At 38.3% G+C, this 21,153-nt stretch overlaps 4 protein-coding genes across 6 annotated transcripts; all 4 read right to left on the reverse strand.

The window, feature by feature from the left end:
* Positions 1-2,117: 2,117 nt before the first annotated feature.
* Positions 2,118-5,828, reverse strand: LOC118434045. Its single transcript, XM_035846731.1, has 4 exons — positions 5,293-5,828; positions 4,858-5,004; positions 4,584-4,784; positions 2,118-4,153 (listed from the first exon to the last, which is right to left on the reverse strand). Exons 1-4 carry the CDS (start codon positions 5,491-5,493, stop codon positions 2,828-2,830), a joined length of 1,875 nt encoding a protein of 624 aa, XP_035702624.1. The 5' UTR covers positions 5,494-5,828; the 3' UTR covers positions 2,118-2,827.
* A 407-nt stretch (positions 5,829-6,235) lies between these two features.
* Positions 6,236-10,161, reverse strand: LOC118434090. Of its 2 annotated transcripts, none has more exons than XR_004833766.1 (4): positions 9,722-10,161; positions 9,287-9,632; positions 7,805-8,005; positions 6,236-7,708 (listed from the first exon to the last, which is right to left on the reverse strand). XR_004833766.1 is itself a non-coding variant. In XM_035846871.1 (4 exons), exons 1-4 carry the CDS (start codon positions 9,905-9,907, stop codon positions 7,625-7,627), a joined length of 618 nt encoding a protein of 205 aa, XP_035702764.1. In that variant the 5' UTR covers positions 9,908-10,161; the 3' UTR covers positions 6,236-7,624. The 2 variants fall into 2 exon arrangements, 1 of the variants encoding a protein (XP_035702764.1); XM_035846871.1 differs by having other exon boundaries at positions 9,287-9,433.
* A 546-nt stretch (positions 10,162-10,707) lies between these two features.
* LOC118433826 lies at positions 10,708-13,617 on the reverse strand. Its single transcript, XM_035846136.1, has 5 exons — positions 13,508-13,617; positions 13,146-13,362; positions 12,846-12,992; positions 12,556-12,765; positions 10,708-12,060 (listed from the first exon to the last, which is right to left on the reverse strand). The coding sequence occupies exons 2-5, from the start codon at positions 13,314-13,316 to the stop codon at positions 11,866-11,868; spliced, it is 723 nt and encodes a 240-aa protein (XP_035702029.1). The 5' UTR covers positions 13,317-13,362; positions 13,508-13,617; the 3' UTR covers positions 10,708-11,865.
* A 2,506-nt stretch (positions 13,618-16,123) lies between these two features.
* On the reverse strand, positions 16,124-19,516 carry LOC118434078. Of its 2 annotated transcripts, XM_035846828.1 has the most exons (5): positions 19,074-19,516; positions 18,106-18,252; positions 17,821-18,024; positions 17,649-17,721; positions 16,124-17,579 (listed from the first exon to the last, which is right to left on the reverse strand). In XM_035846828.1, exons 1-5 carry the CDS (start codon positions 19,266-19,268, stop codon positions 16,264-16,266), a joined length of 1,935 nt encoding a protein of 644 aa, XP_035702721.1. In that variant the 5' UTR covers positions 19,269-19,516; the 3' UTR covers positions 16,124-16,263. The 2 variants fall into 2 exon arrangements, with proteins under 2 accessions (XP_035702721.1, XP_035702720.1); XM_035846827.1 differs by having other exon boundaries at positions 16,124-17,721.
* Between the last annotated feature and the right edge of the window lie 1,637 nt (positions 19,517-21,153).

Below are 21,153 nucleotides of genomic sequence, written 5' to 3' on the forward strand. Positions count from 1 at the left end.
CCGGCAAGGACACTTTTCTCACAAAGAGAAATCTCCTCCTCAACGTACTTTTGATACATCGGCATCGCACCATACCCCATTTTCTGTATCAGACTTATCATCCTTCTCGGTAAGGTGGCATGCTTGTCGCTCAACAGTAAAAACTGGATCAGCTGCTCCCTTCTTATCTGAGTAACTCCCATTCTCGCCAAATTTTCCAAGTCGTCCTTAATATATTCCAGCGCGAAATAAAACCTTGAGATCCGTTCATCGTTGTAGTCTTGCACCATTAGGAGTCGAAAACAACCTGGGTCAAAAAATGAATCCGATATGACCCGAGGCTTGTTCAAATTTTGTTGCATCGTGGTTAATTCCATTTTCGTAACATTGACATAGTACTCGCTTCGCCCCACGAGGGATGATTTCTCGCATACAAGATCTTCAAACGATTCCGGGGTGGCACCACTTAAAGGCGCGTTCAAATCTGAGATCATCAAACTGCTGTAACAGTTCGTCAAAAGAACGGCGACAGGACCCCAAACTGAGAGGATTAAGCGGTAAAACTGCGTATTTTCGAGCTTCTGTGGTACCGGGGCTGAATCGTCCAGAAGCATGGCGACCAGCAGCAGCCACATTGAACTATACGAGATAACCTCGCTACGAAGGTAGATCCATTTGAAAGCCATCAGGATGGCGATCTTTACACCTAAAAAGATCAACAACGCGTACCACAACTGAGGCATGAATGGTATCAGGTAAAATCCGAAAGAGATATATTTCTCTTCGTAGCATGACAGAAAATTGAAAGTGCTCGCTTTTGTGAGCACATTTTTAGACGAGGCGTCAAAATGGACTGTTTCGGACGTGATTGTAGGGAAAATGTCTTCGGAGTTGGTTAAACTAGAATTAGATTTTGCGGTGATAATTTGTGCCACGTAGAGATAAATATCGAACGAAGCGGTATAATCGAAGGGGTTAAGGTGTGTAGTAGAAGGTATTGTGCCATGAATAATTTCATGACTGAGATCATCGGAAATTGATATGCCATTAATATAGTGCCAAAAAGAAGAGAATTTATACGTTTTGAAGTAGTTTTGCAAAATATTTCCGACTGTCATGGTGACACAGTGTATTTCGGACATGCTTAGTCGCACTCTTCCAGTTACAGAGCACAGCTCCCTCTTTGTCGCGGAAATAAAGACGAATGCTAAATTCTGGATGTCGTACGGAATATAAACTCCTTTAACGTATGAATCAAACGTTTTCATCATGATGTTTAGCGCTCCGTCTCTTCCTGAATTTAATTTGGTAAAGACAAACACAAAAGTATTTATCGTGGATGTTATAAATTTTCTGTCCAGGAGGAGATTTTCCTTGGGGTAAATTGCATCTGGATCGTGGAAGTATGAATTGAAGGTGGTCGAAATTTCGATCCATCTTCTAAATTCCTTTCCGCTAAGGGGAGATCCATTCTGGGATAATGCGCGAGATAGTAAAATGCTAATTTTGCATGGGGAATGGTGAGATTGAGCAATGTCGGTAAGAAGCGGGAACATCTGCTTTTTGCGGGTGTACCAACTAAGCACGTGATGCTGTTTGTAGATATAAAGCATCTTGATGATCCTGGTGGGATGGGATGTAGCGGCGAGGAGGAAACTTTCAGAAAATATGTTATCATAAATGATAAGGAAATCGCAGTTGGTGATTCCATTGAAGAGATGTTCAAAAGAGTCGTTACCTGATACGGTGAGGTTTATAATTACGGTAATAAATGCTAACAATTTTATAGCCATTTTGTCCGTTGGTTTTGTCTCAGATGAGAACCTCTTGTGAATAGAATAAGAAACAAGAACATATTTATTGGCTTTTTGAGCTTCCTGTGTGGCGTAGTTTAAATTAACTAGGAAATCTATGTAGTTAAGTGGTTTGAACTTTTGAAGCGTGCGGCTTCCGTGTAACTAGTAGTCACCTCTAAGGACATACGTTTGCGTGCATGAATGTAGTTACCTAGTTACTGGTAGTAATATTTAAGCTTGTTGTTTTTAAAGTTGTTTTTTTTCGGCATGGCATTTATTTATTTAGTAAAACGTAATATGTCCTCGTCTGTTTGCGAGGACGCAATATGATGGAAAAGGTTAATTAAAATAAGTGTATAATATCGTCTATGTGCACAAATATTTCGATACGCATTTATTTATAATCACTAATCACTTAGGGCAACTTTGTATACTTTGAGGTAAGGCAGACAAATTGTTTTGCCGAGCAGTAGGGAATGTACATACATAATCTCGAAATATCCAACCCCGTCCCGATGGTTGTTGAGATATCGAAATATTGAAAACGTTCGTGAGTGAGGTCTGTCAAAGATTCGGCGGGTTGATATTAAACACATTGCAATATTTTCAATTCAATTTTACAAACAATATAAAGTATAAGTTGTCAATGTACACATATGTAGATGCACATGCTTTTTTAAGATTTGAAATTATGACTGCCCAATTTACCGGAATTTTTACGAATTGCATTCGTTCTGAAATGCTTACATACATACCTCTGTAATTAATTATAATTGTAATTAACAGTAACGTTAAAAATACCTAGGCACGTAAGCAAAAATGTGCAACAATATTTCAATAATAAGAATAATTTCAACGCATCCCAAAACTCGTTGCTATTATGGATATATTTGTATGTATCCTTCATTATTATGTATGTAGTAATATTTATTGTAGCAGAATTCGTAATCATTACACACATACAGTAAACATCATACAATTATTGAAACAAAATCACATACAACTTCATTACAAGCCTAAACATTTTTCAAGTTCAGAATAAAACTCCCAAATTAAGGTCCCTCATGTCCAAGCCATTCGCCATACACTAAAGAATCATTACAACTTCGGCACAATTTTTGCGTACATTTCCGCCCGTCTTGTACAACCGACGGTGCTAGCAACATTTCCGAACAAACTGCAACCGTGAAAGTTCCAACCTCCTTCGCCGCCTGACTCCCTAATTTGAACCCCCACGAGGAATTCCACCCCGTCCTATCATCACTCGCACTTATCCACAATTTTCTCAAGTTTGGCATGCATCTCGGCAGTTTTATAAGTTTAATGTCGTCTCTTTGGTTTAAGCTGAGTTCCAAGTTTTGCAAACTTTGACGCTGATTTTGAAAGAAAGAGAGCAAGGCGTCCTCCGGCGTGGATTGGATCTCAGTCCCTCTCGTGACCAGTTTGAACGATCGTAGCTGACCTTTTGGCAAGGTCATGAACTGGGTGAGAAAGTCGTGTAAACTCAAAATTCTGACTTGATACTCGCGCTGGTTGTAAATCGTAAGTTTCCTCAGATTCTTAAAAGAGTCGAATTCTGAGAGGGGAAGTTTGGCGTAATTTTGTAGGACGAGGTCTTCAATTCCATTCGCAGCTTGGAGGAGGTGGGCGAGAGATTTAGAATCTGACATTTTTTGAAGGTCTCCTCGTGTGTGTTCGGAAAACTCGAGTGTTAATTTTTTCAATTTGGGAAACATCAGATCTTCTGGGAATCCCGATATCTTTTTGTCATTAATCCACAGCATGTTAACCTGAATGTAGATTTCTTCTAGAGAAGGGCAAAATTTGGAGAGGAGGATGGAAATTGGGGTCAAATAATCTATATTCATGGTGAGCACTTTGAGAGGGTGGAAATCTGGATTTATAAATGCGGCTAAATCTTGGTTGAATTTTATCATTGCTTTGATCCTGTCGTCGTTATCTCGAGTCTGGTAGTTCCATTTCTGTGGCCAGATATCGATATTCATAGCGTCAAATTTTAGCTCCATCATACGGTACGTTTTCCAAGAAAATCGATTCGTGATGTAGTTTGGATTGCGGATTAGTTCGTCCATCGTTATTTTGAGTTTTAGGACGAAATTTTTCTGTAGTACGAGTCGAGCCGAGTCATTCCAAGCTTGGGAGACGAGGCGACAGGTAAAAAGGTCATCTTGGTTCCAGGGTGCACTTGGATCCGGGTTGGCGAGGTGTTCGAATATTTTTGTGAGTATGACGTGGTTTTCAAAAACGAGGTGATTAATTAAGGATTTTTGACGATCTTGAGACTCGGTCACGGATTTGTCCGGGATATTTGTTTTCTTAGGCAGGGGTCGCTTTTCTTCAGTGACACATGTCAGCTTCTGCGAGGAAATATAACATTTAAATTTTAAGTTTACGATGTTGGGGGTTGAATTGGGCGTACTCACGACAACGTCTTATTTAGTGTCGCGATTCCCTTAATAACTTTGCGAAGATCAAAAACATTATTTCATCATGAGATTCGCAAAATATGACTTCGGAAATATATTTACTTATGCATAAAATCACGTATTTTGATGTAATTTCTCTTGCTGGTGCTGGTCACGACGAGTTTGCGAAATAATTTTGCTAAGTAAAAACCGTGGAATAAGATATACTATGCTATTCATGAAAACATGTTTAGTTGTAAAAAAAATCCTATGGCGTTGCAGAAAAAGTTATGCGAAATGAGTTGACTTCGTGAGTACGCTTATTATTTAAATCTTGCAATTATTACATATCTATCTCATGTATTTTGTTTGTGCAACTCACATCAAATTTGAATACGGCGTATTCTTCACCCAATTTGTTTTTGCGATACAGCCTCTTGCCGTCTCCAATGTTGACTAGGTGAATCAGTACTGAATCCCATAATTGTGAAAAAATATGGGAAAAGTGAAAAATGTCTCCAGATTTTAACATGACGGGAGAATCTGGAATTAATTTTCCGTTCAGACAAGTCTTCGCGGATCCCTGTTAAAAAAATTTTATACGGTGATGCAGGTATTTTAATTGCATGCAAGTAATTAAAATTAATTAAACTTGCCAAACTATGCAGCCAAAAAGTTCCATTTTCATCACATTCGATTTGGCAGTGCTCCTCAGTCACATCCGCTTTGTTCCGAAATATCAGAAATTGTCCATATTTTTCTGGGTCCAAATTCTCCAAATCATTCCCAGATCCAATTGTGTACTAGAATTATTTAAGAGTAAAGTATTCGCAGTTTCTTACATATTTTTCACATTAAATACTTGCACTACAAGAAGTGCAAAAAATGCAAGAAATATGAGCTACCCTTTGCAGTATTTGTACACTTGTGTGCAAGGTGGTGCTTATTTTAATTGCTTGCAATTTTTGCGTTAATGCAAGAAATTATGCCCATTAAAAACAATTTCTTCCAGTATTTTCTTACAGACGATTTTTTGATACCAATCACTGAATATGTACCCGTGCAATCAAATTGATTAAAATTTGACTAACCTTTCTCCCAGGATTATTAAGAAGGATGGCTTCTCGCTTCCAGTCAATCGAAGTGAGGTCAGAGTTTGTACGTGAACTAATGGGTGTGGCGCAATGATCACCGCCACACCCATCGCAGGGTGGGGGCGATTTCCTCGTCAAAATGAAAAGGACCCCATCTTCACAGACCGAATTTTTTGGGGGGATAGATTGCTCCTCCATTGAATTAATTAATAGGCGAGATTTTTTAACTAAAGATATACATTCCTGATAAATTTATGTAGTGAAAATGTAAGTTAATTTGTATCTTCACGTTCACTTCTAAATTATTGGCTTGGAAATAGTGAGTCAAAGTTGAGCTAAAATTCTAAATTGATTTTATGCTGATGAAATCGGTGCCTGATTTATGCGGGTCAAATGCCAATGAATGAAACACAGTAAGTTGTTAACATGAACCAAAACCTATTTACGGAGTTTTTATCAGCCGGGTGAGTCATGCAATGCAGTTGGTGAAAGTTTCCTGGAGACGGAGAAAGTTCGCTTTCCCGGAGCACAGTGTCGCCGAGCTCGTATTACTCAGATATGTACATACCTATACATGAATATCTTCTGCCTACACAATGCACATATATGTAAACATGCATAGACGTGTATTTAAGAATTGTATGCATCTACATATATGGCGAAACGAAATGATTTGCAAATGTATTTTTTAAATTGGTCTGATGACGATCGCAATCGAGATCGAAAACTTGAACTATTAAAAAAGAAAGTTCTTTTCTTATTTGTAGGTACATCCGTGTCAGTAAACATTAATTCTCCCAACGTACTTTTTGTTAAAGACGTTTATTTACAATAGTTTTTAACCACTAAAAAATCATGAAGTGTCAAAAGTTTTGCAAAAATAGTAATGCCAAATATTGATAGTACTTAACACTGAATATTTTTCTTCCATGAGAGTAAATCGAGATAAAATTATTTATTTGCTTTCAACTTCAACCTCACAACATGAGTAATTTTTAAAAATTGGTAATATTTTCGGTACACTTCAATTGATAAGGCAATTTATTTTCACATCCAATTCATTTCACGCAAGCTCAAATTTCTATTTTCCAAGTATTGGAATATCTATAACTTATTGTCCATAATTTTTCTGCCAGACACCATACGCCAAAGCATCATTACAACTGCGACACGATTCCAGACCACATTTGCTGCCCTCACGTACCACGAAAGGCGCCACTCTCGACTTGAATTCGTACGTAAACTCCCCGCTCTTCTTCGCCACCTGGCTCTCTAAAATGACCCCCCACAAATAATCCGACCCCGTCCTATCACGGTCCCCACTCACCCATAACGTTTTCAAATTTGGCATGCATCTCGGAAGTTTTACAGGCTGCTGAAGAAATTTTGAGTTGACGGAGAGTTCCAAGTGTTCCAAACTCTGCCTCTGTTTTTGAATGAAGTTCAGCAATGCTTCCGCTGGGGTGGATTGGATATCAGTGTCTGCATTGATTAACCGGAATGAACGAAGTTGACCGGTGGGTAAGGTCATGAACTGGGTGAAAAAATCGTGCAAATTCAGTATTTCCACGCGACACACTCGCTGACCGCGAATCTCTATTTTTCTCAAATTCTTAAACGAGCTGAAGTCGGAGAGGGGAAGTTTGACGTAATTTTTCAATACAAGCTCCTCAATTTTATTCTGTATTCGCTGCTTGGACGAGTTGGGCGAGAGATTTAGAGTCCGACATTTTATTCAGGTCACCCTGCTTAATCTCGCAGAACTCGAGCGTTAACTTTTTCAACTTTGGAAATTTTAAATTTTCAGGGAATCCAGATTTGTTTTCATCATCAATCCAGAGCATGTTAATCTGAATGTAGAGTTTTTCAAGAGAGGGGTAAAATTTGGAGAAGAGGGTTGAAATTGGGGTCAAATAATCTACATTTATCCAGAGAACTTTGAGAGGGTGGAAATCTGGTTGACTTAAAAAGTCGGATAAATCTTGGTTAAATTTTGTCATTGCGTTGTTTCGATCTTGGTTATCTCGTGTCTCGCAACTGGATTCCTGTGGCCAGATATCGATATACATAGCGTCAAATTTTAGCCCCTTCATGCGGTACGTTTTCCAAAAAAATCGGTTCGTTACGTAGTTTGGTTTGTGGATCAGGTGGTCAGCAATTACGGTGAGTTTTACAACATAATTTTTCTGTAGAACGAGTCGAGCCGAGTCATTCCATGCTTGGGCGACAGTTGAGAAGGTCCTCCTGGTTCCAGGGAAACCCTGGGTCCGGGTTGGCGAGGTGTTCGAATATTTTTGTGAGTATGACATGGTTTTCAAAAACGAGGTGATTAATTAAGGATTTTTGACAGTCTTGAGAATTGGTAGAAAGTTTGTCCAGGTTGTTTGTTTTCATAACTATTGGTTGGCTTTTTCTGCAAGGAAATATAAAATTTTGATTAATACGAATTGAATTCTCCAAATCTAAAATATTTATTTCGTGTTTCATATTTCTTGTTTGTGTAACTTACGTCAAATTTGAATACGGCGTATTCCTCACCCAATTTGTTCATGCGATACAGCCTCTTTCGATATCCAGTTTTGGTTAGATGAATTAATGCTGAATCCCATAATTGTGAAATAATATGCGAAAAGTGAAATATGTCTCCAAATTTTAACATGACCGGAGAATCTGGAATTAATTTTCCGTTCAGAAATGTGTTTGCGGATCCCTGTGAAAAAATTTTTGTATACGGTGATGCAGGTATTTTTGTTTAATCCAAGTATTACCCTTCCCAGCTTACTTCAGGCAGGCGAGCCAACATATTTACGGTCGATTACACGGGGATGGTGTGAGGTGTTGCGCTCTGTTTGAAGAAAAACATGTGGCAATCCTCTGAATGGAGTCTTCTGATCAACCTGTCAGCTGTGCCAGGGTATGTATATCCCAAGGTGAGTTAGAAAACCACACCTCCCCCCTGGGGGTGTGGTCGGGGGAAGATGAGATTTTTGCTAAAATTGAATCTAAAGATGAAATGAAGAGAAATTGCGTGTTCCCGCGACGTGTCGCACCCCCACCAACCCAGGGGGTGTGGTTTGGGGGAAAATGAGATTTTTGTTGAAATTGAGTCTATGCATGAAATAAAGTGAAAATATATGTGTTCACGCGGTGTCATGGGCATGCTTGGTGTGAATTGAGAATTATTATTATGCACTGTTATCAACAATGCATAATAGTGTTACACAGCTTGGTATGCAAATCCATGCATGCATTCAAGCTGTGGCTGCTGCGCTTTGAAGCATCGCCATTTACCACGGACTGAATTGCGAAGAACTTGTATCCCAACCCGTTTACCATTCTGATAGTGGTGGCTCAGAAGCGCAAATTATTCACTTTATGCATATCGCTTGATTTTAAATACCCAATCTTTTCACTTTAGTTTAATAGAGGGTCATATAAAGAAATAAAGCATTGGAGCATTGAAGTTATTTTTTTATAATTAATAGATATAGTTATAAATGAACCGTGGCAAACGCACATAAACAAGCACCTTCAGTCTCAATTCACACCAAGCATGCCCATGACACCGCGTGAACACATATATTTTCACTTTATTTCATGCATAGACTCAATTTCAACAAAAATCTCATTTTCCCCCAAACCACACCCCCTGGGTTGGTGGGGGTGCGACACGTCGCGGGAACACGCAATTTCTCTTCATTTCATCTTTAGATTCAATTTTAGCAAAAATCTCATCTTCCCCCGACCACACCCCCAGGGGGGGAGGTGTGGTTTTCTAACTCACCTTGGGATATACATACCCTGGCACAGCTGACAGGTTGATCAGAAGACTCCATTCAGAGGATTGCCACATGTTTTTCTTCAAACAGAGCGCAACACCTCACACCATCCCCGTGTAATCGACCGTAAATATGTTGGCTCGCCTGCCTGAAGTAAGCTGGGAAGTGGGAAGGGTAATAATTAAAATTAACTGTAAGCATTGTAAGCTTACCAAACTATACAGCCAAAAGGTTCCATTTTCATCACATTCGATTTGGCAGTGCTCTTCAGCCACATCCGCTTTGTTCCTAAATATAAGAAACTGGCCATATTTCTCTGGATCCAAATTCTCCAAATCATTCCCAGATCCAATTGTGTACTAAATACAGAATTATTTAAGAGTGAAGTATTCGCTTTATTTCATCCGCGTTTTCAACATTTCTTTCACTACACCGCAAGAAATGCAAAAAATTATGTAGGTGCCACCTAACGGCTTACAACTCCCTACTATCCTTAATTATAGGGATTGTCCTGGAGCTTATTCCTTGCACTTCTGGTACTCATACAATAAATTATGCCTGCCAAAAACCAATTTCATGCAGGTGATTTTTTTCCATGGTAAACGCTGAATTATGAGACAACAAGAGTGATTCAAATTTGTACAAACCTTTCGGCCAGGATTATTAAGAAGTATGACTTCTCGCGTCCAGTAAGGCTGATTGACGTCAGAGTTTATCCGTACACGGACGCGTTGATCAGTTCCATACCCACGGCTGAGAGAAATCCTCGTCAAAATAAACAGGACCCCATCATCACAGATCGAACTGTTTGAAGGGATGGATTTTCTCCCCATCTAAACGTTGAATTGATTAATAGGCGAGATTTTTCAAGGAGAGGTTTACATTACTGACAAATGTAGGTAGGAAGACGTATGTAATTATTTGTGTTTTCATGTCAGATTTTAGGAAGTTGAGCTATCTAAATTGATGTTATGTTAGTGAATCGATAACTGATTTATGTCTGTACACGAAATTTTGATGAACCATGGACGAAAATAAGTTGTTTATATTAAGCAAGGCTTATTTACGAAAATTTTATCGTCTCGTCAGCCGGGTGAGTTATGGAATACAAAAAGGACCCAAAAAGGAAAGTTCGTGGAGACGGAGAAAGTTTGCTTTCCCGGAGCACAGTATAGGCAACCTCGTGCATTGACGCATACATAAATATAAATGCATACACGTGTATGTACTGGTCACTGGTAAATATGTGCCTGATGGTGAAGAGAAATGCTTTGCAAATGCATTTTATCTTCATACACAACGGGCTTCCAAAATGCATCATTTTCTTAACTTTCATGTCAGAAATTACATAAGTACCTAGGTATGTAGCTATGAAAACATGGCGGAATAGCTTTGGTCCTCTAATTCTTACAGTTTCCAGCATATGAGACAGGCAAGAGAACTGATAAGTCCATTGTTTTCAATTTTTGAGTCATTACTCATTCCTGGGAGTTCTATTCAGTGTAAAATAAAGTAAATCATGCACAAAATTGATGCTACTCAACTCGCAATATTTTTCTTCTAAAGAGAATAAATTGAGCTAAAATTATTTATTTGCTTTCACAACAATAGCAAACAAAATGAGTACCTAGTTTTTATCATTATGAATTTATTTTTAGCAAAATTTGTAGACTTTTCGGAAACCATAAATAAATAAATAATTGTCCATCATATACGCTTCATACTCCACACAAATTACAACTACGACACGATTCTCGACTGCATGCCCTCCCTTCACGTACCACGAAAGATGAGTGATCCGACCCCCTCCTAGAATTATCGCTACCGATCCGTAACTTTTTCAAATTTGGCATGCATCTCGGCAATTTTATAGGCTGGTAAAGAAATTTTGAGTTGGAGGAGAGTTCCAAGTGTTCCAAACTCTTCCGCTGTTTTTGAATGAAGTCAAACAATGCTTCCTCTAAGACGGGTTGGACATGAATGTCTGCAATGACTACTTGGAATAAGCGTAGCTGATTGGTCGGTAAGGTCATGAACTGGGTGAGAAAATCGCGTAAATTCAGCATTTTTACACGATACTTGCGCTGGCCGTAAATCGTGATTTTTCTCAAATTCTTAAACAAGTCAAAGTCAGTGGGTAGTTTTGCATAATTTTTTAGCACAAGCTCGCCAATTCCTCTCGCTGCTTGGAGGAGTTGGGCGAGAGATTTAGAATCAGACATTTTTTGCAGGTCACCTTTCTTTTGCTCGCAGAACTCGAGCGTTAATTTTTTCAACTTTGGAAACTTTAAATTTTCTGGGAATGTAGATTTGTTTTCATCATTAATCCAAAACATGTTAATCTGAATGTAGATTTCTTCCAGAGAAGGGTAAAATTTGGAGAGGAGGATTGAAATTGGGGTCAAATAATCCATATTAATATTGAGCATTTTGAGCGGGTGGGAATCTGATAAGTTTAAAAATGTTGATAAGTCTTTGTTGAATTTTATCACTGCTTTGTTCCGGTCTGGGTTATCCCGGGTGTTGCAACTGTACCTCTGTGGCCAGACATCAATTTTCATGGCGTCAAACTTTAGCTCCTTCATCCGGTTGATTTTCGAGTAAAGTGTGCTCGTTACGTGGAAAGGGTCGCGGATCACTTGGTCAATAATTATGCTGAATTTCATCACGCATTTCTTTTGTAGGACGGGCAGAACCGCGTCGTTCCATGCGTGAGAGACGAGGCGGCAGTTGAAGAGGTCCTCTATGGGGTTTGGAACGTTTGAGTTGGCCACGTGTTCAAATATGTTTGTCAGTATGAGACGATTTTCAAAGATCGGATGAGTGTGTAAGAACGATGGTAAGCACGCTGTAAGAATTGCAAACAAACTTTGCCATCCTTTAAGGGCACATGCCATAGTTGCACGTTCACAACACTGGTCGCAACCGGTCTCGAGATTGTAGTCGTTATTAGTTTCGGCTTCCTCTCAGTGATGCTTGTCAATCTCTGCAAGGGAGGATAAAATTTAGATTTACGTAGAATTTAAATATTAAGTTTCTCTTGTTAAATATAAGTTTTCATAGTGGGCGTACTCACGACATCGTAACTGGTCCAATTGTGATGCAAAATAAGTCGCGCTTAAGTTGAACTGATTTAGCATTTTGTGAAGCTCGAATACATACGTAATTTGTGTCGTTAAGGGATTGGCAAAATGTGATTTCGCAAATGTCACAAAGCTAAATGTAGAAAATTGATGTATGTAGTGTGCCACATACATCAATTGATGTATACATAGGTGTGAGGGTGGATTTGCTAAATCTTGCTAAATCAAAACATGCATGTCCAGGCTGGGTAAAGTGGCGAATAAAAATCTCATCGTTTTCAAACAAAGGTTTTGATAATCTCGCAAATTCCAAAACTTAAGTTATGCTTAAGTTACCAGATTTGCAATGGTTGACTTTGATGTGAGTACGCCCAATATTTCTGATTTTACATACTCACCTCTAATTTGAGTACTGCATATTCTTTATTTCGACACAATGCGTTTTTGCGGTACAGACTCTTACAACCATTCAAAGTCTGATCCTCATTAGTCAAAAGTGAATCCCAAATTTGTGATGAAATATGCGAAAAGTAAAATATATCTCCAAAATTTAACTCGACGGGGAAGACTTGCATCAATTTTCCATTCAGGAAAGGACATGTGTTCCACTGTAAAAATTTTTGACCAAATGCTTTTATTTAGATAACTTAGATTTAAAATTTAGTCGTACTTATCTAATTAAACTCACCAAACTACGGAGATAAAAGGTCCCATTCGCATCGCATTCAATTTGGCACTGTTCTTCCGCAACGTCCGATTTGTTGCGTAATATTAAACGCTGCCCACATTTTTCTCGATCAAAATCATCCGAATTTTCCTGAGACCCAATCGTGTACTACATAAAGTATTATTTAGAAACAGTATACTTAAATGTTTGAGCATATTTACGGTTTGTTTAATTTTTGAAATCGGGTTAAAACTTGAAAATTTAGAGCGTTTTGAAAAATTCTGATTTTGGCTGAATATTTATTCAAAATTGTATTCTTACCTTTTCACCAGGAACATTGAGAATTAAGCCAACTGGTTTCCACAGAGGATCGACGTCAGACTCTGGACCGACTGGGATGCAATAGCGAAAGTCAAGCCCTACTTTGACAACGGACCTTGTCAAAATGCACAGTGCTCCATCCTCACAGATCAGATTTTTCTTCATCTCCATCTCGCCAAAGGTTAATACATTGGGGTAGAATTTTGAAGAATCGAATCTACACGTGGTGGAATTATGGGGAAATATTCATGGCTTTTCATTTCAATTCTTACGAATGTATGTAAATATTTATGTAGCTATTGGTCTAACCATGCAGAGGTAGATACATATTACAGTACACAAGTATTTGACGAATGGTTTACCTGAAATTTTCTGAAGTGAATTGTCGACTGGAAGGTTTTTAATATGCAACGACACTGCAATCTTTCTGACCTGACCCAGCTGCTGAGGAGTTCACATCACCTACTCACCCGGGTTTATTCGCTATCTAGTAAAACATTATTTCCTGGAACCGGAGAAAGTTTGCCTGCCCGGATCACATATTAAACTCGTACAGGTCTTTTTGTACATATGTATGTATGTGCCTACGTAAAAAAAGAGATGCATATTTGACCCTGCCTTATATGCATATTTGTGTCTATGCATTTGAGTCAACTGAATTATACAGTTTAACATAGAGCTACATACAATATCCAGGTCATTTGTGCCGTACCCGAAAAGTTCCCAAAATGTTAGGAATTTATTTGCATACCCTGGACATTAGGAGAAAGTCTATTTTAGTGAAATCCTGACTCAGGCATAAACTCAAAAGTATATTTGCATTTGTTTCAATGATATCGTTTCCCACCTTCGTGAGAAATGTTAACATTGTTCATTTCCCATTCATGTCAAGTGTTGGTCGACCTATTAAGGTGCTACTGGATGAGGCGTTGATGTGGTACTGATTTTCAACGAACCCTAAAAACCCTTATTCAATGTCTTTACATGGAAATGTCTAAGATCGATCTAATTTCATAAGACTTGAGATGAAGGTAGCTTTAATAGTGAAATATCAAGTACAATTTTGGTACTATTAAAAATACAGCTACAAAACTATGGGGTTGGAATGTGCATGAAGTGCCGATGAATGGACTACAGTTGAGTCCTTAGTATGAGACGTACCTTAATTACAGAGTTTTTCCATATCGGTATAGGGGGAGCAATCTGATGAAGACGTTTAGTACAATTTCCTTGGAGAACGATCATCTTCCTGGAGCACAATATGCAAGAAATGTACACCAGCCAGCGGTCAATCCTTATAATTAATTGTAGTACAAATTTCTTGAATATTGAATGTCTTGCAAGTTTTACAGTGCAGTGCAAGAAACGAGGAAAAGGTGCAAGAAATCAAACACTAAATAATCTCTATACTACGCGTATCGTTCATAAAAATGCATAAAGTGAAGTAAGCAGGGTTGTACTTTTGTTCGGCATTTACATTTCATTAAATTTTTATTTCGATTTTCGACATGACCCCATAATTTTTAAACTTAATTTTTTTGGAAACAAAATTTCTATTAATGCTTCGACAAACTTCCAAAACATGGTACCCCACAAACCGTTTTTGCTTAGACCCCACTCTGTTTCCGCCTGAGTTGCTCAGGCACAATAAATTTCGTAACATAAAATCCAGTTAATTCTGTTTTTTTATTTTACCCCCAACACCACAGTGATCGGATATTGTCAAATCAGACTACCAATAATAAGCAATAGAATGATCGACATTGTGTTACAGCAGCACTGTACACAGTATGCCCAAGTTAACTGTAAGTAGCTATTTTCTTCGAAACTGCTAGAGATAATAAAAATCTGATGAGTGCATTGGATTCCCCGTACAATTTTGCATAAGAACCAGAAATCAGTTTTTTGCTAACTGCAAAGCAGATTAGCATGGAAAATATTGAATGGAAGCGGGTGGCGAAAATTTTTCACTAAAAAAATGGGGAGAGAAAATGCGAATTTGAAAGTGTGACAGGAATCGAATGTACACTTTAATTTAGTCCAGCGGACTATAAAAACGTTCATGGGGACCGGGTCGACTAAGAACAGTCGAAGAAATTTTTTTTAAAACCCCCAAGGGCCACACCCATCGTGAACGCGCTAAAGGCTAGAATCTGAAGAAATTACCGAAATTTCAACGGAAAATAGCCTCACGGCTGACATTGTTGATGTAGATTATCCAATGAGTGCTCAAACTGAACCTTAGGCTTAGGGCTTTGAAACGAAGTACTTGCCACCTGCTGATCAAACCCTTAAAGAAAGCCATACTAAAGAAATGAAGGGCTCTCCTCAAGCGGTACGCTCCAAAAAAGTTAAGAGGATTCTTTTTACAGATGAGGAGATTTTCACATCGGGAAAATCTTTTAACAAATGAGTTGACCTTATCTACGCCAAATCGGTCAAAGGCATCCCCCAATATAGACAAAAGGTTAGAAAGTCGCATTATCCTGGTCTTGTGATGGTTTTTGTAAGTGAGAGCTGGTTGGGGAATTCTTCAGAATTTTGTCGAAAATGGGGGGAAGATGAATAAATTAAATTTCACAAAAAACATTTTTGAGTCCGTGGGACATCCCCTAAGTGAGATCCGACTCAATGGAGTCGACAGGACCTTGCAACGGGACTCAGCACCAGTGCAAAGTGCAAAAAATGATGAAAACGTGGTCAAAAAACCAAATTCCGGACTTTATCTCCACTTTGGAATGGTCCTTCTACTTTCTGGATTTGAATCTCCGGATCATGAAAAATGGTCAAAGTTAGGGGCAAATAGTGTGTTCTAAGCCTCGTATAAGTGTGAAGGCTTTGAAAAAGTTTTTGACCTCGGAACAGAACAAATTATCCACGGATTCAGAGCGTGCTTCAGTCAAGTACTCGAGGCCGCGTCTTGGATGCTACATTAAAGCACGAGGAGGAAATTTCTAAAACTAAAAATTGATTTCTGCTTAGAAATTAACTGGCTTTCAGTTAAAATTGACTAGAAATGTGTAACGTAAAAACTATTGAGGCTACAGCGTTTCATTTCACTTACAGTTAACTTGGGCATACTGTGTATATAAATATATACATATACTACTGTTCTCTATCACTTTTCCCATGGAATAAGCCGAACAAAAACCTTTTGCACGCTTGGAACGAGACTGACATGTCCATGCCATTCTCCATAAACTAAAGCGTCACCACAAGTCGGACACGATTCTCGACCACATTCCCTCCCCTCTCGTACCACAAACGGCGTTAGATAAGTTTCTGAATCGCTTTCAATCGTGAAATCCTCACTTTTCTCCTTCTCCATTTGACTTCGTAATTTAAAGCCCCACGATGAATGCGACCCTCGCCTCCCACTCCCACTATCAATTGCCGAGCTTATCCAAATTCGCTTCAGATTTGGCATACATGTCGGCAGTTTTATTATTTGCATACAATCTTTTGAGTGTAAGGAGAGTTCCAAGGTTTCCAAACTTTGCCGCTGGTTTTGAAGGAAACTTAGTAATGCGTCATATGGCGTGTGTTGGACATCAATTTCTGCAACGATTAGCCGGAAGGAACGTAACTGATCTGCTGGTAAGGTCATGAATTGGGTGAGAAAGTCGAGTAAATTAAACGTGTCTACATTGTACTCGGGCTGGCCATATATTGTGATTTTTCTCAAATTCTTAAAAGAGTCGAAATCAGTGGGAAGTTCGGCGTAATTCTTTAACACAAGTTCCTCAATTCCTCTCGCAGCTTGTAGGACTTGGGCAAGAGATTCAGAACCGGACATTTTATTCAGGTCACCAGTTTTCTGCTCGCAAAACTCGAACGTTAACTTTTTCAACTTTGGAAACTTCAAATTTTCTGGGAATGCAGATTTGTTTTCGTCATTAATCCACAGCATGTTAATCTGAATGTTAATTTCTTCCAGAGAAGGGCAAAATTTGGAGAGGAGGATTGAAATTGGGGCCAAATAATCTATATTCATTTTCAGCATTTTGAGAGGATGGAAATCTGGTTGACTTATAAAGTCGGATAAATCGTGGTTGAATTTTGTCATTGCTTTGTTCCGGTTAGAGTTATCTCGCGTCTCGCAAGTGTGCACCTGCGGCCAGATGTCGATATCCATAGCGTCAAATTTTAGCTCCTTCACGCGATGTGTCTTCCAATTGAATCGGTTCGTGATGCAGTTTGGGTTGCGGATCAGGTCGTCAATAATTATGGTGAAGTTCATCACACAGTTTTTCTGTAGTACGGGCAGAGCCGAGTTATTCCATGTTTGAGAGACGAGGCGAAAGTTAAACAGGTCTTTTCGGGTATGGCACGGAACGCTTGAATTGGCCACGTGTTCAAATATCTTTGTCAGTATGACATGATTTTCAAAAATGGGGTGATTATGCTCGGGATCTTTGAATGATGATAAGCACGCTGTAAGAAATGCATACGCACTTTGCCATCTTTTAAGTACACGTGTCATGGATTCATAGCACTGCTTACAACCGATCTTGGAATTGTCGTCCTCATTTCTTGCCATTTGTTTCCGCTGCCAGTCGATGAGACTTGCCGGGCTCTAGAAGCGAGGATTCGGGTTTAGTTTGTTAAATTGCAAGTCGCACATTTGCGATGGTTGACGTGAATACTTACGTCCAATATTGCTGATTTTGCTCACCTCAAATTTGAGTACGGCATATTCTTTCCATGATACATTTTTGCGATACAGATTTTTAATGCCATTTACAGTCATGTCTTCATTGGTTGATAGTGAATCCCAAAATTGTGACGGAATATGCGAAAAGTAAAATATATCTCCAAACTTTAATTTTACGGGGGACTCTCGAATCAATTTTCCATTCAGGAAAGTGCTTGTCTGTCCCTGTTAAAATTCTCGACATGATATTTTTTATCTAAGTCGTTGTCAGATTTAAAATTATTCGTAGTTAATTAAACTTCTTACCAAACTACGGAGCCAGAAGGTTCCACTCGCATCGCATTCAATTTGGCACTGTTCTTGGTCAACGTTGGCTTTGTTGTGAAATATCAAAAGTTGTCCATGTTTTTCCCGATCGAAACCATCCAAATTTTCTCCAGATCCAATCGTATACTATAAATAGAAAATAATTAAATATTGAGGTTGATTTATTGCATCATATCATAGCCTTTGCACATTCATGAATTGTTACACAATACTTATCATCGTAACATCAAATCCAGAATTAAATATTTAGAAACAGATATTATATGTAAATACTCACAATGGAACCTTTTATTCAAGCTACGAGGGGATTGTTTAGCGGCTATACTTATTAAAAATTAAGGCAAATTAAAGGCTCCTTCAAAGGAACATTTTGGGGGTCAAAGTTCATGCATCCGCCCTTGTCGAATGGAGGAAAAAGAGAAAATTTACTCAAAAATTTTATTCCGACGCTTATTAACACCTCAATTATACCGCTTTGCTGACTCTCCTTACTTTTCGGGTTCAAGTTTTTTTTAACTTTATATTTTTTCGCAGATTGTTGTTTTTAGCTCTTTTACCATTAATATGGATAAAAGATTTATTCAACATATTTTTTCAAATTTTCTGTTATAAAAATACCGATTTTGATTACAAAAATATTGTTTTAGTTTGCAGTAATTTTTCCACGATTAAAAAATTGTTGGTGTTTTTTCTAATAATTGTCTCCGGAGTAAATTTGCTCTTGCTTTTTCCTCCGCGAGGTGAAAACCAGAGCGGACGCATGAACTTTGACCCTCAACATCTTTCTTCAAAGGGGCCATTAAATGGAAAATTAAGTACCATGCGATTTCTAATTTCTGGCTTGATTTTTAATACAAGTCGCTAACCTAGTTAGACAATCCCGGTCTAGTTTGAAAAAAAAAGTTCTATTGTTAGTGCTGATCAGTCTATGAAAATTTTACTCGAACCTTTTGTCCAGGAACGTTAAATATTAAAGCATCTGATTTCCACTCAAGAGGATCGTCGTCATAGTCTGGACCGACAGGGATACAATCGTCATAGTTAAAGAAATCGGCGGGATGGGACCTTCTCAAAATGTACAGTGCCCCATCCTCGCAGGTCAGATTTTTTGGCGGGTCGAATTTCCCCTCCATCTCGCCCATAGGGCAGACTTTTTAAGAATCGAACCTATACACGTAATGGATTTCAAAGGAAATAGTCAGGCCTTTTCAGTTCAATTGTGACACGTGTATGTACATATTTACATATGACTGGATACTGATCTAACCAAATGATGTACACTTGACGAGTGGTTTACTTGCTAAATTACGGACCGTAAATTTCTTGAGATGCAGCGAACAAGACACTTCAAGCTTTTTGCGACTGGCGACTGACCCAGCTGTAAGGGAGCTTTCACCGTCTTCTCACCCGGGTTTTTTCGCTATGTACATGTATGTACTTGTATCGTTCGTGGAATGCAATTTCCTGGAGCCGGAGAAAGTTGGCTTGCCCAGATCACATATTAAAGTATTACAAATCTGTCGGTATATGTAAATATGTGTCTACATGCCTATAGAAACATGACAGACGTAAATATACATAAGTATGTGCACGTGTTGCATTAATATTGTCTAAATTCATATCCACAAAACGAAGAATTGTGTGAAATGCAGTGTTTAATTTCTTGAACTGCTCTACACTTGACTCGTTGTTGGTTAGTAGTTTTAGTTTACATTCCTCCAGTAACATCTAAATCACTGAAATAGCACATAAATCACAAAGTGCTTGTGATCATCACAGTTCAAACCCTGTAAACAAATAAGCAATTAAAAGTTTCAAATTCGAAAACAAATTGACGAGTTTCTTAAAGATGTATGTAGCACTGTTAAACTGTCAATTTAATTCTATGATTCCGTGATTCATGATGATTCAACATGATTCCGACGCGACGGCATCCGAAGATAAAAAAACTATTTTAAGAAGGGGTATATACATATTTCTAGACACACAGCAGTGCAGTTTCAATTAAAATGCTAATCAATAATTGGAGGGCATATAAATTTTTTTATTTACTCGATTTAAGCATTATGCACGGCAAATTAACTCATAAGCAAGTAAAAATTATGCAATTAACAAAACTTGAATAAAACTGAAACTATGTATTTTTAGCGTCGTACACCTTAGAGGTTCCTAAAAAAATTAATGATTTATGTATCAAACTCTCCCTGTTTGCTGAACATGGACTTAATTCAGTACTAAGGTCAAGCCAAAATCATCAGAATTTACATTTTTATTATGGGTAATGCAAACCTTGAAAGTTGAGTTAGAATCTTATAATTAAAAAGTTACAAGCCTCGGGATGTCGTTCAGGATGGCGTTCTTCCGTCAAAATTGATAAATATTTATATGTCATGTCGAGTTGTTTGATCAAAGACATTATCGAGTTGTTGACAAAACAGTGAAATATTTATGCATACATTTCCGTTCATTGATTAGAGTAAAATCGAGAAGGGGTATTTGCTATCCGAAATGTCAACCATAATGAAATGGCGTAAAGTTCTGCAACCTGTGATTATATGTACATAAGTATCGAATTTGCCTACATTTGACATCCATTTTATGTACATAAACTTTAAGTCAATGTCTTTCTCTTTCTTTCTGAATTCAATTTCCTTCCGGACGGATTAACTGTACGGATATCGAATTACTTACAAAAGAATCATTCGTTCGTAGTCACAATCTAGTAAAATCGCTAACAAAATTAAAAACTGGTCAATTGTTCAAAATGTATACCATGCACGTCCTGCCAATACTGCGGCGTCACTTAAAGTTTATCCACTTTCTCCACTGCTTTCCATTCGAGTTCGAATCCTCTTCGAGTGACAAACTTGTGAAAACGAAGTGCATGAAAATAATCCGTTCTGCCCGGATTCAGACCTCGCTGTCGCTAATTTATTGTCCAGTCATCCTACTGGTGTTCATATTTCGAGAATTTTCACTTCAGCAAAAATTGCATGGCTTCGTATTCCTGGCGTGCAATTTTATACT

This window comes from Folsomia candida, unplaced genomic scaffold (assembly GCF_002217175.1).
Source record: "Folsomia candida strain VU population unplaced genomic scaffold, ASM221717v1 Fcan01_Sc001, whole genome shotgun sequence".
Lineage (NCBI taxonomy): Eukaryota > Metazoa > Arthropoda > Collembola > Entomobryomorpha > Isotomidae > Folsomia > Folsomia candida.